Source organism: Lathamus discolor, chromosome 13 (assembly GCF_037157495.1).
Source record: "Lathamus discolor isolate bLatDis1 chromosome 13, bLatDis1.hap1, whole genome shotgun sequence".
NCBI lineage: Eukaryota > Metazoa > Chordata > Aves > Psittaciformes > Psittacidae > Lathamus > Lathamus discolor.
The window spans coordinates 9,387,526-9,405,286 of record NC_088896.1 but is presented as its reverse complement, the minus strand read 5'-3'; the positions used below and the strand labels follow the sequence as shown (position 1 = coordinate 9,405,286).

The 17,761-nt window shown below is 38.4% G+C and overlaps 1 protein-coding gene across 11 annotated transcripts in view; it reads left to right on the top strand.

Moving 5' to 3' along the window:
• Nucleotides 1–17,761, top strand: part of BPTF (bromodomain PHD finger transcription factor) — a 53,116-nt gene that overhangs the window by 14,990 nt on the left and 20,365 nt on the right. For 9 of the 11 annotated variants that reach the window (XM_065694201.1, XM_065694200.1, XM_065694196.1 and 6 more), the window contains exons 3-16: nucleotides 4,623–4,846; nucleotides 5,590–5,790; nucleotides 6,327–6,515; nucleotides 8,821–8,994; nucleotides 9,114–9,289; nucleotides 10,165–10,520; nucleotides 10,811–10,942; nucleotides 11,495–11,624; nucleotides 12,293–12,428; nucleotides 13,477–13,698; nucleotides 13,998–16,371; nucleotides 16,555–16,679; nucleotides 16,912–17,040; nucleotides 17,325–17,475. In XM_065694201.1, coding sequence (XP_065550273.1) covers nucleotides 4,623–4,846; nucleotides 5,590–5,790; nucleotides 6,327–6,515; nucleotides 8,821–8,994; nucleotides 9,114–9,289; nucleotides 10,165–10,520; nucleotides 10,811–10,942; nucleotides 11,495–11,624; nucleotides 12,293–12,428; nucleotides 13,477–13,698; nucleotides 13,998–16,371; nucleotides 16,555–16,679; nucleotides 16,912–17,040; nucleotides 17,325–17,475 — 4,719 coding nt within the window. The remainder of the gene's footprint in view (nucleotides 1–4,622; nucleotides 4,847–5,589; nucleotides 5,791–6,326; nucleotides 6,516–8,820; nucleotides 8,995–9,113; nucleotides 9,290–10,164; nucleotides 10,521–10,810; nucleotides 10,943–11,494; nucleotides 11,625–12,292; nucleotides 12,429–13,476; nucleotides 13,699–13,997; nucleotides 16,372–16,554; nucleotides 16,680–16,911; nucleotides 17,041–17,324; nucleotides 17,476–17,761) is intronic. The other 2 variants (XM_065694194.1, XM_065694199.1) reach the window with 2 other exon arrangements.

Below are 17,761 nucleotides of genomic sequence, written 5' to 3'. Positions count from 1 at the left end.
CGTTACCAGTCTCCAGCCGAACATCGAGCCATTGACCATGACTCTTCGTGTGCGGCCGTCCAGCCAGTTATTTCTCCACCGAATGGTCCATCCATCAAATTGATGTCTCTCCAATTTGGAGACAAGGATGTTGTGTGGGACAGTGTCAAACATTTTGCACAAGTCCAGGTAGATGACATCAACTGCTTTACCCTTGGCCATCAGTTCTGTAGCCCCATCATAGAAGGCCACCAAATTGGTCAGGCAGGATTTCCCCTTAGTGAAGCCATGCTGGCTGTTACCAAGCACCTTGTTGTTTTTCATGTGCCTTAGCATGCCTTCCAGGAGAATGTGCTCCAAGATTTTACCAGGCACAGAGGTGAGACTGACTGGTCTGTAATTCCCCGGGTCTTCCATTTTCCCCTTCTTGAAAATGGGGGTTATATTTCCGTTTTTCCAGTTGTTGGGAACTTCACCTGACTGCCAGGATTTTTCAAATACGATGGCCAGTGGCTTAGCAACTTCATTCGCCAGCTCCTTCAGGACCCGCGGATGGATTCCATCAGGTCCCACGGACTTGTGCACATTCAGATTTTTAAGATGGTCTCGAACCAGATCCACTCCTGCAGTGGGCCCAAGGTCTTCATTCTCACAGTTCCTGCGTCTGCCTTCTAAGACCTGGGTGGTGCAGTCAGAGCCTTTGCCAGTGAAGACCGAGGCGAAGAAGTCATTCAGAACCTCAGCCTTCTCCAAATCCTGTATAGCCAGTTATCCCGAGAGCTTCCTCAGGGGGCCTATGTTGTCCCTAGTCTGTTTTTTGTTTGCTACGTACCTGTAGATCCCTTCCTGTTATCCTTAACATCCCTGGTCAAGTTTAATTCTAACTGGGCCTTAGCCTTCCTAACCTGGTCCCTAGCTTCCTGGACAACATCCCTGTACTCTTCCAGGCCACCTGTCCTTGCTTGCACTTTTTATAAGCCTCTTTTTTCATTTGAATTTTCCTCAGCAGCTCCTTATCCATCCAAGGAGGTCTCCTGGCCCTCCTGCTGCACTTCCTTCTAGTTGGGATGCAACACTCCTGAGCTTGTAGCAGGTGATCCTTGAATATCAACCAACAGTCTTGGGCCCCCCTGCCCTCCAGGGCTATATCCCAAGGAACCTTACTAAGCAGGTTCTTGAAGCCAAAGTCTGCTCTTTTGAAGTCCAGGGCAGTGGACTTCAAAATATATATATGGAACAAGTTTAAACTACACCTGTTTGGATAGCAGGTTAACTTAAAGGAGAACTGCCAAATGCTAAAAGCTGAGATTAATTAATTGATATTATCATATCAATTTTATAAAATAAATAGAGTGTATTCACCAATACCGTGGGATCTGCACAAACACTGATTCGAATCCTTGCCATTGGGGATTGGAGGACTGAAATCCTAAATTCTTGGATTTTTCTGTTTTTCAGAGGGGTTTTAGGGCTTTTTACTACTGTTCTCCTTATAATTGTTATAAATACCTCATACCAGTGGTTTTCCCATCTTTGAAAGGGTTTTGTAGATTTCTTCTTCATCACCAATACTTCTATTTCCATATTCATCACCTGCTGAGGGCAGTAAGCCTTGTTTAAGCCCATCGTTGTGGTTCTGTTTCTCTTTTCCACCTCTTCCGTTTTACAAAGATGGAAAAGTGGGCACTGAGGAGGTCTCTTCCCATACATCCCCAGGAGCAAATAGCAACGAGATTTAAGAAAATCTTGTGGGCAAGAGAAAAAGAATTCCTGAGTTTTTAGTTTCAAGCTGTTAAACTTAGAATGATGTCTGTAGGTCAATGCCTTTGTTTTGCTTGTAAAGGTTATTTCTGCAAGTAAAGTCAGGGAATTTAGGACTTTGATTTGCATTCTCCTTGTAAACTGCTGCAGTGTTCTAACAGGTTCTCTTTCTAGAAATACTGAGATGCTTTGTATTTGTCAGATGTTTATGAAAGCAGATGAAACATTGTTTGGTTTTCATTTTGATAGAAGTAAGACACAAATTGTTATTGCTGAGTTACATACATCTTCCTTGGTGGTCAAAAGAACCAATTTCAGCTTTTTGTGAGATTTGTTGTGGCCTTTATATTCTCAACAAGTCCTGCTTGATTTTCACCTATTAATTAAAAAGGGTTTGGATCTTTGTTTGAGTAGCTTACTTTAAACAGGTGACTGAATGCTTGTATCTAATTGTATCAGCATGGAATTCAGGAAGGGGTGTATCTACTTTGTTATTGCTTTACTTGAAAGTTTCTAGCATATTCTGTGTTGTCAGTTTTATCAGTCTTAAAACTCGCCTCAAAAGCCTGCCAGTGAATACTTCCTGGCAGTGCAGGAGGCTGAAAGAGGTAGGAAATATTCATGTGATTCTTCTCTCCCTTGCTTGGCCTCACTTGATGTACGTGACTCAACAGTCCCCTGGAGACAAAGTAGACCTGTTGGGCATCAAGTCTGCCTCATCAGAAAAAAACACTGAGAATTGGTCCTTGTGTAAACCTGCATCTTTCCATCTTGTTTTTATGACAGCCTCTCAGAGAATAAAAGTAGTGTTCCCTTAGCCAATGGAAGAAGGTGTTCAGGGGAAGTTAGCTGAAATATTTTAATCATTAGTTTAAACCTTAACCAGCTTTGCCAAATGGATTGCATAGAACGATTTCTGCTGTAGCTCTTTGACTGTTAGCAAGTTGGTTATGAGCATTCCAGGACTTCCACTGGCACACACCTGAATCTTGGGAAGAAGTCTGAGCAAAGATGAGTTTTGTATAAAGGTAACAGCAAGCTTCTGCCTTTTCATTTTCTGTCTGTGCTTTTGTTGAGAGAAAGCACTAATTCCTGAACTTCGGTTACTAAAGTTGTGATAGCCTTCAGTTCAAGAGAAATTCTGTGCTCAAAACCCTATATAAATGAAGCAGAAGGGAAATAAAATACTCCTGGATAACTTCATTGTCCATTTCTAGAATATTATCTGAGCAGTTCTTTAATGGGTAGGACTTGAATTGCACATAGAAAGATTAGCTCTAGGTGTGTTTTGCATAATACAATCCTTGCGGTCTAGTGTTTTGATTCTTCACAGTGTGGCTCTGGGGTTTTTTGGCCTGTAATACAGCAGACCTTTCCTACTGCAGGCTTTTTCTTGATTATATAGGGAAATTGAAGATAACAGCTAATTGCTTTACAGTCCAATGGAACCTTGTAATGCAAGAATAGAAAGAACTGATGGGAAAGGAAAAGGGAGATGCTGCTTGGGATTTTCAGGTGACATACATACATACATATCCTGGAGGCATTAGCATAGCTGCAGTGGTTTCAGGTTTGCTAAAAGGGGGGAGAATGTGGAAAAAGAACATGCTTGGATGATCACTGTCAAAAGTTAAGCAAGGTGTACAAGGCTCTATGCCTGAGCTGCTTGTATATTTATATTACAGTATAAACTTAGCAACAGCATCGTATTGTACAGTTGTGTTTGTAAGGAGTAGAGCATCTTTGCAATTACTGCTCTGCCAGTGTCCTCCTCTTCCTGCTTCCACTGGATATTTGCCAGGGAAAAATTCAGTAGGCCCTGTCCTTTCTAGTTAAGCATTTTATTTCACCCTGTTCTTTCCTCTTGCTGTGTAAAGCTGAATTCTTGCAATCTCATCTCCCCTTCTGACTTATGCTGTAGGTATTTTCCTTTATCTTTTTTAATGGCTTTTGTTCACAATCAGTAATAGAGGTGCTGCCATTCCTGTTATTGTTAGTAGATAACGTCCTTGGTTTAGAGAAAACATGGTTTAAACAATTTTTTCTTGAACATGGAATTCTGCAGGCATGGAATATTCTATAGAGTCCAATGGTTGTCAGTGTTGAGCTGTTACTTTTTGGTGTGTAGTATGTGGGATGTCTTCCTGAAATGAGCTGTTTTCTGAGAGAACTTGTTGAACTTAACCATGCTAACCTGTTAAAACTAATGGGAAGTTACTGCAGCCTAGAGGAGTAAATGGGTAAGGTAGAATAAGTTGCTTTTCATGAGCAAAGGTCTTTATGGAAGAAATTATAGAAGAAATTGTAGTATTTCATTGCAGTACACCAGGTTTTATCATCAAAAAACAAAAGTGTGGTTTGTAGTAATGGTTGTGACGAGTTTGTAGTTAAATTTTCAGTCATATTGTAATTATTAACTTCATAACCACTTTATTTTAGTAGTGTTCTGATTGAGTTGCAAGTACAACAGTTGTTTCACAGGTGAATGCTCTTTCCTGGAGATGCAGTCAGAAACACGACCCTTTATGGATTCTGCAGCCATACCTCTTTCGTGGCAAATTGTTTGAGATTCAGTAGTAGATTACTGGTTACAGTAATAGTAAATATAAAGAGAATAAACTTTGCTGCAGATTGGACAAACCAGTTTTAGGGAGACACTTCAAAAGCTTTCCTGAGCATGTTGTAATGAGAAATTCTGAGGGGATGGTAATGAGAAGGGAGCATTTGTCTACTAATTTGGGTACATGTGAGTGTCCTTATGTGATATGTTATTCACACTCGGGTGTTGGCATTTAAGAGTTCTCTGCTGAAAGTAGGCTGATACTAATTTTTGTCATTTATCTAGATATTTGGAAATTCATATTTTTGCAATACTCTTACAGAGAGGAAGATTCAGAAAGTGAGAAAGATAAGAAAATCTGGTACTTTAGCACAAAGATCCAGCTGGCAGAGTTGATTGAATGCCTGGACAAAGATTACTGGGAAGCTGACCTATGCAAAACTCTGGAAGAAATGCGTGAAGAAATTCATCGGCACATGGATGTGACAGAAGACCTCACTAATAAAGCAAGGGGCAACAACAAGTCTTTCCTTTCTGCAGCAAATGGTGAGTATTTTATGGCAGTAGATGTTGCACTTTGAATCAAATGCTAGTTCATATTTCTTTTATTATAAGAAGCTTATAGAAACTGTTGGAGAAGCATCATGCGGTGTACGTACCAGCATGGCTATTTAGTGCTGACTCCTTGTAGGACTATGTATCGTGTATTCCAGGATGTCCTGAATGATTTGGATTCTTGATATAGTTAGGGTGTGCCAGACTGTGATTGCTCCAGGTGTTGAGGTGGAGCTGTGTTAGCTGTCATATGTTTCCTGATGTGTGTATATACATATATATTATCTCTTCATAAACACTTTACAATCCTATGGGACTTGGAGTAGCAACAGTGTTAGAGCTACAGTATTTACTACAATATTATGGAAAATGTGGAAGAATATATATCTCCTCTGCACTTCTTCACCAACTTAATTTGTCTACCTTGAGGCAATAAATAGCAATATAAATTTGTGAAGGTCTGAACTTTGTTTTTAGGGAAGACATGAAGATTAGATGTTCAGGTTTAAAATTGGATATAAGTCATCACTATATAAATGCATTAACTCTGAGGAATCAATTATTAAATCTGTGGAATTGTTTCTTCTAAGTGTAGGGAAAAAAGTGGCAAGAAGATGGATGTTATCTTTTGTCTCATTGAAAAGAAGCCGCATTTATGTCATGTTATTTCTGTTCTGTGGCTCTGTAGGTGGAGGTTGCTTTGTTTGTTGATGACAACATACTTTCTGTTGTAGATGAAATTTTGGACATTATCAGAGCAAGAAAAGGAGAAATAGTGGAAGATAAAACCACAGCAGATGATGAAGCAGAAAAGGCCAGAAGTGATGTCGATAATGACCAGGCAGATGCTGAGAGAAGCAAGGAAGAATCTGGAGACCAAGATAAAAATGAGGAGACACCCACTGAGCAAGATGCAGAAAAAGTGAAAACAGAAGGTAAAGAAACTCTGCCTGTGCTTTAACAGCTTCATTGAAGTGAATCTTTAGTTGAGAGCCTCACATTTCTTTAAGTATCAACGTGATCTGAGGGACGAGGGGAATGATTCTCTAGGTTACTTTGTAAGTAACAGATTGTTATTTGTCAGTTCTTTTGGGTTGTGTATCGTAATTGGTTTTCTTGTTAAGTAATTTCACCAGTTTTCCTACTTGTCAAGATACTGCTAGCTTGTAGATACAGGAAGCTTGAGGTACAGGTGACTCTTGCAGGTTGTGATCAGCATGTTTGTGGTAGGCAATATTACATCGTTTTTAACATTGTTTTCCTCATCAGAACTAGTTTGTTCTTTGGTTTTGACACAATACTGTCTCATAGAAGAAGGGAGGAAAAAAAAAGAAGGAAAAAGCTCAGTGTTTTTAGCTTTATCAAACAGACAAACCAAGCTGCTGAAGTTGCTTTCTATGGATGATGCCAAATGACATCCTAAGACATACTAAAGAATATCCCTAAAGTTTTGTTGTGCATTTTACTATAGAGGCAACAGTCGTTGGGGATAAAAGTAACTCTGTGACATCAAGCACTGATGACAACAACACAAATCCTTCTGCAGGAGAGACTAGTTGCTCTGAAGGGAAGAACGCAATGGGGTGTCAGTCAGAAACCCTTGAGAGCAACAACGTGGCAGAGAAGAAGGTGGCATCAGAGCTCCCTCAGGAACTCTCAGGTACAGAAGGCACTGTTACCAATGCCTCTGTAATTTGGGGAATCTGTTAAGTTTTTTCTCTCTGATTTGTCCACTAAAACCATTCACAGCGTATATCACTCATGCTGTTGCTTGCAGTGCCATCCTTTACTGCTACGTTGTCATTAACATTTCAAAGTTAATTTTCTTGCAACTAGTGCTTGAAATTTGTGGTCCTCTGTGACATTAGCATTTGTTTCCATGCCTTCCAAAGATGACTATGGCTAAGCTTTTTATGTTCTATTTTCTGTAGATTTTATTTTTCCATATTGATCCATAATGATTTTTAGCATCCTATCAAGTTGATTTCAAATTCTAATTTGCTGCTGGCTTGTTTATTATTTTAACCTCTCATTTACTGTATGAATTACTAACAAACGAAGCATTTTCGTTCAAGTGAATAAAGCATTGCACAGAAATGTCAAGGTCGAAATTGTCATGCTAGGAATTTTAAACAGATGTCAGAATCATAAGCATAGGGGCTCTTGTGTTTTAATGTGTCTTGTTCTACCATGTCAGTGATTCAAAAATATACACTATTTAGTAATATTCTAAAAACCACCAAACTTTAATTTAGAAATAAATGGGACTTAATTGCATAAGATATCAATGTACTAGTTTTAGAATTACAACAAATACATTATAATTCTATAATATTATCATTCTATAGTATCTGTGATGTAGTGATGCTCAGCGTGTTGTGTAGTAGTAAAGCTTTTCTCTCCTGCAGAAATAGATATCCATTCGTATACAGATCGCAGTTCTTGAACTTGCAAATGTAAATGCATCCAAACCTTGTCATTAACTTTGTTCAAAGGAAGAGATAGTGAATGTTAAAATTAATCCACAATCTGGAAGCTTCGTAATACACTTTTTTAATAGATTCCTAGTGCATGGGACAATAAGCATGCATTTTAGATACTTGACCAAATATATCTCTGTTGTCATATGGTTTTTATTCCATTTTAAAGTTAAAATAACTGCATAAAGGTTTAATGGAAAAGTTACGTATCCTATAGCTTTGTTCCAGACACGTTTATGGGTTAGTATTTTGTTTTAAAGTTTCACTTGTATATTTATCGTTATTTCTTTATTATACTTCCGCAAGTACTTTTCTCATTCCAAAGCTTGTAGCTTATTTTTAAATGAATGGGCTTTTGGTTTTGGTAGGAAAGTGTATGTGTGTGGAGAAGGTTCTTATTTATGTCTAATTTACTATATTCATAGTGATAATTCTGTTCCTGTGATGAAATTTCCATTTGAGACTGTCGTTTCAGAGGCAGGGAGGGATACTGAACCTGTACCAGTGAGGCAGCTACCCCCAGAGGGGGAAAACTGAAGTAAAATGCAAAGCTAGATGAGAATGTTTGTCACTTGTCTGTCACCACCTTATTAAATGTATTTTGGGTATTAGTCTTTTATTAATAGCCTAGATTGGGTGCTTCCACTCTCTTCCAGACAACATGCACCACAAATGGTTCCATTTTTCCTCTTAGTCGAAAGGGAAATGGATTGAACAGTGGTGCATGCACATTTGGGATCTTCTAAGAACCCCAGCATACTTTACCACATGGTCCTTCTGCTAGGAGTGAGTGTTTCACAAAAGGGAAGTTCTGTTCTGTCACCTTTCTTAAAATCAAGTGTGATGTGGCAGTGATGTCCACAGCTGTCAAGACAGACAGTAGCAAGGACAACTGAGGACCAAGAACCCATTTGTTTTACTGAGCTTGAAGCAACACTTAGGTGAATCGGATTGTAACAAAGAGGCTGATTTGAAGTTTGCAGAGTTTAGATGCAGAGTAGTGCCAATTGACCTGAAATCTGTAGGATTCCTCAGAATTACTGTGCTAAAGAAGAGACAGTCAAAGACTTGGTGGGAAACTGGAGGTCAACTGAAAGGTGTAAGCTAAAGAACAAGAGAATAAAGTAAGTTAAAGCTGCAGGAAGACCAGATTTCATGAAATCTGCATTCTGAAGGCAAAGCAGAATCTCAGCAGAGAGTTCTTTGTGTGTGCATCTATAGGAAAAAAATTGTCTCCTAGTTAAGACATATTCATACTTCATGTAAATATGAATTTCAGCCCTTCAGAGCCATAGAAGTTGAAACTGCTTGAAGATACTTTCATGGATACAGTGGTCTGGAGGGAATTAATATTTTATAGGTGTTTCCCTCCAGTCCAGCAAAACATGTTCATCTGGCCTTTATTTGATGAAAAATTCAAAACACAAAAAGATTACCTTGATCTAATTTAAAAGAAGAACTAAAAATGAAGTTGTTCTCTTGTAGAAGAAACTGGTCAGATGATCCCTAGCAACAGCAGCAGTGCATCTGCTGCACCTCTACAGTCGGATGTTGAAAACAGCAACAGCAGTGAGCTGGGCTCTGGGCAGAATGACTCCATTAGGACGCCTGATGATGCTGAAAATGCAGAGAGGGGATCCCAGACTTCAGAGGACATAGGTAATAATAATAATTGTATCTGTAACTTTCTTTTTATGCATCTTTTTACTTTGTAATTCCCATACACAAATAGAAGACTTCCAGGTTTTGTTTTTAAAAGCCTTTTTTCCCTTGGGCAGGAGAGAAATCTAATGGTGAAAGAAGTGATTCTCCAGGCGCAGGAAAAGGGACACCAGGCTCGACGCGGATGCTCACAAGATCACGGAATCCAGATAGCAAGTTGAGCCAGATGAAAAGCCAGCAGGTTGCTGCTGCAGCACATGAAGCAAATAAGTTGCATAAAGAAGGCAGAGAGGTTTGTGCACATCTTGGAAAACTTGAAGTGTGGAAATGTTGTAGAAAACTGATAATATTTTAAAACTAAAAAAGTGATTTTGGCAGACCATGAAGATGCTTACAAAAATGTAGCAATAATAGCAAATTATTTAATCATAGGAAGCATTTATCCTCCTTCTCCTTTGTTCTTAGTTACTATCTACAGAGGTGTGACAGTGACTCAGTGCAGTGGTAAAAGTTTTTTGTATGGCTGTAGGTTGTTTGTTGGTTTTTGGTGGTTTGATTTTTTAAGTAGTTTCTCCAGGAAAGAAGTGTTTGAATGCCAGGAATTCACTGCACTTGGTTTTCTGCATATTGGTTGGTGTATTCATTTTATTTTTGTTAGCTGGTTTTCCGTGTAAGTTAGTACTTAGCATATTTATTCACAGAGCTCGCAAATTTGGAGCTCAGTTAATGAATAATTACACCAGTGATGTTATCCATGCCATGTTCTCAAAGTCAAAGACACTTGTTTGCTTAGCTGCATGTATGAATTCTGTGATTTGCCAACGAGGGCTTTCACAGAAAGCTTCCTTAGTCAGTGAAGCTGTTTTCCCAAAGGTGCCTCCACAATAGGCATAATTCAGGGCAACAACTTGAGTTCCTGTTTGACTTCCTGAGGAGCCTGGATGGTGCTTTTTTAATGTTAAAGTTGATCTTTGGGAATATCCAAACTCTATACATCAGCGATGAAGTACACATATGTAGTATATCAGATAAACAGTTATTTGCTTCTACAAACTGATGCAAAGGGGCTTTTATTGTTTTATATAGAGACAGCTGAAGCCTAAATCATAAGTAAATAAATAGAAATACTTGAAACTTAACCCTTAAAATTGTTCTTTCTTTCACAAGGTTATAGTGGTCAACTCTCAAGGTGAAATCTCCCGAATGAACACAAAGAAGGAAGTTGTGATGAAAGGAAATATCAACAATTATTTCAAATTAGGGCAAGAGGGGAAGTATCGTGTTTATCATAATCAGTATGCCACTAATTCATTCGCATTGAACAAGCACCAGCACAGGGAGGACCATGACAAGAGACGACATCTCTCGCATAAATTCTGTCTGACTCCTGCTGGAGAGTTCAAATGGAACGGGTCTGTACATGGGTCCAAAGTTCTTACCATTTCCACTTTGAGGCTAACTATCATTCAGCTAGAAAACAACATCCCGGCATCATTCCTTCACCCTAACTGGGCTTCCCACAGGTAAATTACTAAATGAAAATATATATTCTTTTGCCTTACTTGTATTTTGGCTAACAGAATTAATGAGCAATGGTCTTTATTAAGTCAGTGATTTCCAAGCACCATGCTTCAGTATGTTAAAATGTAAGCTAACTTGCATGTGTGTTGTGATGGATGGCTGAAACGATTGCACATTTGAGTGAAGTATTACAATACAAAAGGTTTTCTCCTACCATTAAATCTTATTAACACAGCATGCTGTATTAGTGCATGTGTATGTTTCTGGTTTTTAATCTTTGTTTCCAATTTAGGTCTAACTGGATTAAGGCTGTTCAGATGTGCAGCAAACCTAGAGAATTTGCACTAGCGCTGGCTATATTGGAGTGTGCAATTAAACCGGTTGTCATGCTGCCAATCTGGCGGGAGTCCTTGGGGCACACTAGGTAAAATAAACAAACATCACAATATTTTTGACTCTGAGAACTTGCCTTTGTTTTACAGTTACTGGTTCCTCTACGCCTCTAAGAGTTACGTTTAAATTTAGTCAGTCATTCAGCACTTGGAAGTGTTTTTTCTCAACCAGAGATACTGAAAATACATGACGAGGTTTTTATAGCCTCATTGCTCCTGCAAAGCAAGCTTGTTTTCTTTACCTGAGCCGCAGTCCCAAAGTGATAAAGCTCTGGGAGCCTACAAGAACAAATTTAAACACACCCAGTTCAGTGGAGTCTGTCTTTTGTCTCTCATTGTGTCATAGCAGCAGAAACAAGATGTGTCTGATGTCAGACATGGTTGCAGGCAGCTGTGTTTGCCTTACTGGAATAGCCAAAAAAAAGTAGTGTTTCTGGTGCAAGTAATACATATAACCTGATACTGGGCATTCCTCTTAACTTCGGATGTTTACAATTATTCAAAGAGGTAGTATATGCTGTTTGACTTCTTTTATTTGCTTATAAGATCCTGTCCTTCAATGCACTTCAATCTATATGTATTAGATTACGCAGAATGACAGCAATAGAAAGAGAAGAAAAGGAGAAAGTCAAAAAAAAAGAGAGAAAACAAGAAGAAGAAGAAACAATGCAGCAAGCTACGTGGGTGAAATACACATTTCCTGTCAAGCATCAGGTGAGGTTTTCTTTTGTGTGAGGAACAAACGAAATACAGGCATCGTTGATTACTTAGTCTTTCTGCTTTCATTTGAAACTTCGTTTGTTATCATTGCATTACTCCCTGTCATTAGGATAGGAACCAAGCCCATGTGTTCAAGCACATAATCTTCATCTGTACTAAATTTGTTAGGTATTATACTCTTAGTGACACTGCCTCAGTTGACAGATGTTTGTCTGCCAAACGCAGCCTTTCCTAGTGGAGGGGTTCTAGATGGTTACTGGAATCTTTGTATGTCTGTCCTTGTCCAGTGCAGCCCTCCCACTTCCACCCCAAAAAAAATCTAGCTTAGCTACCTTTACTTTGGCAAGTTATATAGTATGATGGGAGCCACTATAGTAGCCTCTTTGTATTCTCCTACAGTAAATATTAGATACTTTTGTTGGAGGGGTTCATTCAAAAACTTGTATAATCTTTTAGCTTTTAGGTAAATAGATTCTCTCCGAGAAAATAAATATGCTTTTAGATGTTACTGTGGTGGAATCAATGTAATTATCATCAGATACTTAATTTTAGTGTATTTCACAAATATACTTCAATTTGCTTTAAAAAGTCTGTAAATAAAAGGTTGTTAATAATGCAGCAAATAGCAAAATTAAAACTACTGTTTTAAAAATGTTTGACAGGTTTGGAAGCAAAAAGGAGAGGAATATAGAGTAACAGGGTATGGTGGCTGGAGCTGGATTAGTAAAACACACGTCCACAGGTTTCTTCCCAAACTGCCTGGAAATACTAATGCAAACTACAGAAAGTTGCTACCAAGTAAGTGTCTGCATTGCTTTCATAGACTCTTTAAGCTTCATTAAGTTGTTTGAATTACAAGGTTGTGTGTAATATTTGTACAGCTCTGTATAGCCTTGTATATATTAAAGGTAAATAAAACGATGTAGATAATCGCAACCAAAAGTAACATCTAAAATACTGGGGTGTGTACCTTGTATATGTACCCTTATCTACACTCCATCTTGACAGAAAACTGTTAAGCAATTTTATCTGGCAACAGTAGTTTCCTAAGGGGAAAGGAATTCATTTCTCTAGGAAATTTAAAATGCATCTTCTCGCTTTTTTGTTCCGAGGATTTATATTTAAAAAGGCAAGTTTTGTACAGTTGACTTTTAGAATACCTCCTGAACTGTGCAAGTCTTCTCATAATGGATTTAATCATGAGTTTCCTTTTAAAATTTAGAAAATGGTGGCCCACCCTGTGTTACCCATCAAAATGATTTCTTTCCCCACATATTGATGTAGTACTTTCCCTGTTGCTTTTCCTTGGCTCAAACACAAAATGGATGCTGCTGCTTTTAGTGTTTTCCGTATGATAGATAAATTGGATTTATTTTGCTTTCTGTATTGCAATAAATAGCCACTACTGTGCTAAGCACAAATTCATTTGAATACTGATGTACATTCTGGTTTCACTGTGGAAATGAAAATTATGATAACTGTGACTTTTCAGAGTCTGAATTAATATGCTGTTAATAGACTGGGGGTTCAGAAAGTGGTATTTAGTTTCCCGAAACATGGGTGGGTTTTGGGGTATGTTTTTGTAAGAAAAGCTGAGCACAGACTCCTGAAAAACTAAGGTAAATGACACAGTTTTACCTCTGGTGGGCTTTTAGATTTTATGAGGGTTTAATTCAGTTGTGCACTAAGCGTAATAGTGTTACCGTTGTATACTTCACATTGTATCTATTTGTCAGTTTTGCTAATGATGAATGATTTGAGAGGTAAACTATAACATACATTAAAATGTAGCAGAGTAGAAAAGATATTCTGAATAATTGACCCCATTTAATTCATTTATTAATAGCAAAGAGTGAAGATGAAAAATGCAGTTTGGATAAACGAAAAGGTGCAATTAAGGTAAAACTAGAAAAAGACAGAACAAAGGATTCTCGTGATCTGCAAGCAAGAGACAAAGCAGACGTTTCAGAAACGTCAGGGAAAGTACAAGTGAAAGAAGAAAAGTCACGTCAAGAAAAAGTAGAAGTTGATGCAATTTCTGAAAACCTGGATGGTGCAAAAGACAAAGGTAATGATATATTGAAATTATGTAAAACTATTCATTACAGCACTGCATGTGTAAAAGCATAGGGCCTCATAAATAACTATTGAAAAGCTGTAACATGTTTTGTCAAGACATTTAAAATGTTTCAGTTAAATGATTGCTCATCGTTCCTTGTAGTAATGTCTGAAGTTCTTGTTCCCTTTTTCTTGAACTCTATTAATATGCTAAAAGGTCCATTTATTTCTTAGTTGTTAATCTAAAAGTATAGCTTGATATTTGTTGTTAAGGGAGCTTACTGATGCAGAGTTTGTTCTTCTTCACAGAGGAAAAAGAAATCGATGGTGAAAACGATAAAGTCATCAAAGAAGAACCTATGGATGTAGATGATGTGAAAATTGAATCCCCCGTAAAAGATGAGGATAGTCATTGTAAGCTGGATATAATCAATGTCAGTGAGGGATTTCATTTAAGGACTTGCTACAAAAGGAAAGTAAAATCATCAAAATTAGATGGACTACTTGAGAGGCGAATAAAACAGTTTACACTGGAAGAAAAACAACGACTAGAAAGGATGAAACTGGAGGCTAGTGCTAAAACTGGAGGCGTTAGATCTGTAAGCCCCCAGAAAAACACAGATGAGCTACAAACGAGAAAAGTAAAAGAAGGAAGCCAGTTTGACGTGTCTTCCCAAAATCAAACCTATATTTCAGAGAAGACCCAAACTGAAGATGCAGAACAGGACTGCTTGCCAATCAGCAGCAACTCTTGTTCCAAAACCGGTGAGCTGGATGAACCCTCTTTGCCTTTGACAAACAGGCTTTCAAAAAGAGAAGGCCAGCTACTGGATGAAGACTCACGGCAGTCCTCTGAAGGTGAAAGCTCCATTCAGAATGATAGTAAAGAAAACCCTGAACCTGTGACTGCTGATAAGTGTCAAGGACAAGAGGCTCTTGGAGAATCTGGGAGTTCCTTTGTGGATGGCTTGAAACAAACAAATGTAGAAGGTAGAATCAAATGGGATATTTCAGAACCCAGCAAAAAACCTTTGAAACAAAACCTACCTGTTACCAGAGTGACTCAGTGTGAAGGTGAAGACTTGGAGCCAGTGGTAACTGAAAGCAGATGTAGAAAAGATGCTCTGGCCACCCCTGAAAAAACAGATTTGGAGGGAAATTCTGAGCAGCAGAGCAAAGACCCAGAAAACAATTGTATGCTGAAAAGCCATATTGAACCAGCATCTTCCCAAGAAAGTGAAATGGGGAAAGAAATTACTTCAATAAAAAGTGAAAGTAAATCTGAAAACAAGACCATGTTGCACCAAAAATCAGTTAGTAAAGAACCATTTAAAACAGAGATGATTTCTGAAAGAAACCTTGAAAGTCAAACGCTGGAACACATGGATGGGGTAGAAGCTGATGAGGATTTACTGAGCTCTAAACTAACTGAGGCTAATGGTCAAAAGAAAATGGAGACAAGGACCATAACCAAATACCTCGGTCAGACAAATCTAAATAGTGTTACTGACAAAAAGAATAATAAAGATGAAGAAACTGAGACAGAAAAAGAAAAATCAGCATTTCAAATGAATGGAAAAGACAGTGATGTTAAAGCGTTACCAAATGATGACTGCTCAGTTAAAGATGCTTGTGAAACAAAGGCAGGGGGTGATACTGAACCGAAAGTTAATAATATCAATAAATCCATTCAAGAACATGAAATAAAGCCATTGACTTTTAAGGAATCTTCAGTAAAACCCTTCATGAATGGTGACATCACGGCACAGGACACAAAGGACAAAAACAATGTGGACGCTAAGTCACGTCTGCAGAGTTCACCTGAGTTGAAATCCGGGGAGAGTCTTCAGCCACCAGATGAAATCCCCAAGTATGTGCAGAAAACTGAAGAAAAACGTCTTTCTCCGGAGAGATCTGCTTTTGGCACTGCCTGTAAAGAGAATAACCTGAATAGTGAAACAGAATCCATGGAAACTGATGTAATTGAGGAGAAAAAAGTTACTCCGTCGCCTGTAACCTCCTGTGAGGAATCTAGCTTGAGTAGTCACTTTGCTGATCAGAACGGTGTACAGACACATAAAATGGAGAATATTAATGGAGAAAGTAAAATAAAAACTGTTATTACTGAAGTGACAACCACAACATCGACTGTGTCTACAGAATCCAAAACTGTGTATAAAGTTGCAGAGACTGTAGCTTCTAAAGATGAGAAAACAACAGTAGTGTCATCTACAGAAAATTGTGCCATATCCACTGTAACTACCACCACTACTGTGACCAAGCTCACCACTCCGGCTACAGACAGTAACGTTGATGTCGTTTCTGTGCAAGAGCATAGTAAAACAGTGGTTACAACAACAGTAACTGACTCACTGACTACCCCAGAAGGCACATTGGTGACTTCCATGACTGTCAGCAAAGAATATTCTACAAAAGACAAAGTGAAGTTGATGAAATTTGCAAGACCCAAAAAAACCCGTTCTGGAACTGCCTTACCATCTTATAGAAAATTTGTTACCAAAAGCAGTAAAAAAAGCATCTTTGTTTTACCCAATGATGACTTGAAAAAGCTGGCCAGGAAAGGAGGGATCAGAGAAGTTCCCTATTTCAATTACAATGCAAAGCCTGCCTTGGATATCTGGCCATATCCATCCCCAAGGCCAACTTTTGGGATCACTTGGAGGTACATGCTTTATATTTTTGAGGAAGAGTTTAGGATGTGATGAAATTAAGTTTTGCTATTTATTATTCAATAGTTCTCTATATTGTTCAGTAATGGTAGAATGGAAAATCTTTGTCCCTTGGGTTCGGTTGGGTGTTTTGAATAGATTTTGATTTGAAAATACAATTCATGGTCTGTCGTTAGGTACCGACTTCAAACAGTGAAATCACTGGCTGGAGTGAGCCTCATGCTGCGGTTGCTGTGGGCATGTCTCAAATGGGATGATATGGCAGCAAAAGCTCCACCTGGGGGAGGAACTACACGTACAGGTATTACTTCCTTAAGTTTCTTTCTTAATGCAGAAACTCTTGCTGTTAGTTTTTAATATCAGGCACATTGCAAGCATTTCTGTAAAGGCTTGATGTTAGCTATGGCATTTGGATTTTGTAGTCAACAGTTTGTGCTAGTTCCTCTGTCTTTACCTTGATTATATTGGGTTGATTGGAGATTTAGCTTGTATTTGTTTTCTCTTATTAATGTATTGGGACTAATTTGTTGTAGAAACATCTGAAACTGAAATCACGACAACAGAAATAATCAAGCGAAGAGATGTTGGTCCATATGGAATCCGGTCAGAGTACTGTATAAGAAAAATTATTTGTCCCATTGGTGTGCCAGAGGCTCCAAAAGGTATGTTTGTTTGTACATTTTTCTCCTTCCCATAAGCTCCTACAGAAATGAAGGTAACTGGATCTTTATGTTAATTCAGACCATTAAGGGAGCAAATACAGCTTGACATGAACTATTCATTCACCTATGGGAAACAAGTGATGCATTTAACAAACTGATCTCCCTCAAGCTGAAAGGCCTTCCTGTCTATAAAATGAGACTGAAAAAGACACTAAATCTTGGCTTACACTCTAATTTTGTTTTACTGTCAAGCTTAATGTGTGTGTTTTGACTGTTCTCTAAAGAAACTCCAACACCCCAGAGGAAGGGACTGCGATCAAGTGCACTAAGGCCAAAAAGGCCGGAAACACCCAAGCAAACGGGCCCTGTTATAATCGAAAGTTGGGTAGCAGAGGAGGAATTGGAACTATGGGAGATCAGGGCATTTGCTGAAAGGTAAACGAACTCAAATGAGCTTTTAAAGAAAGCAGTTTTAATTTGTGTGTGTATGTTAAATCAGAGCTCCTGCTGGAGAACACTAACTTGGTAGCTACAATCAATGAAAGCATATCTGTGTTGCGTTTTCACTGTGCCTTTTGATAATGGTAATCAAGCTCAAAGCTGTAAAGCTAAACTATTTGCTGGTACCAAAACTATTTTATGCAGGTCTTACAGATTTGTTGCAACTAATATTAATTTACCATGGTTATGAACCAGTTACTGTTCTGTGCTAAAAGGCTAT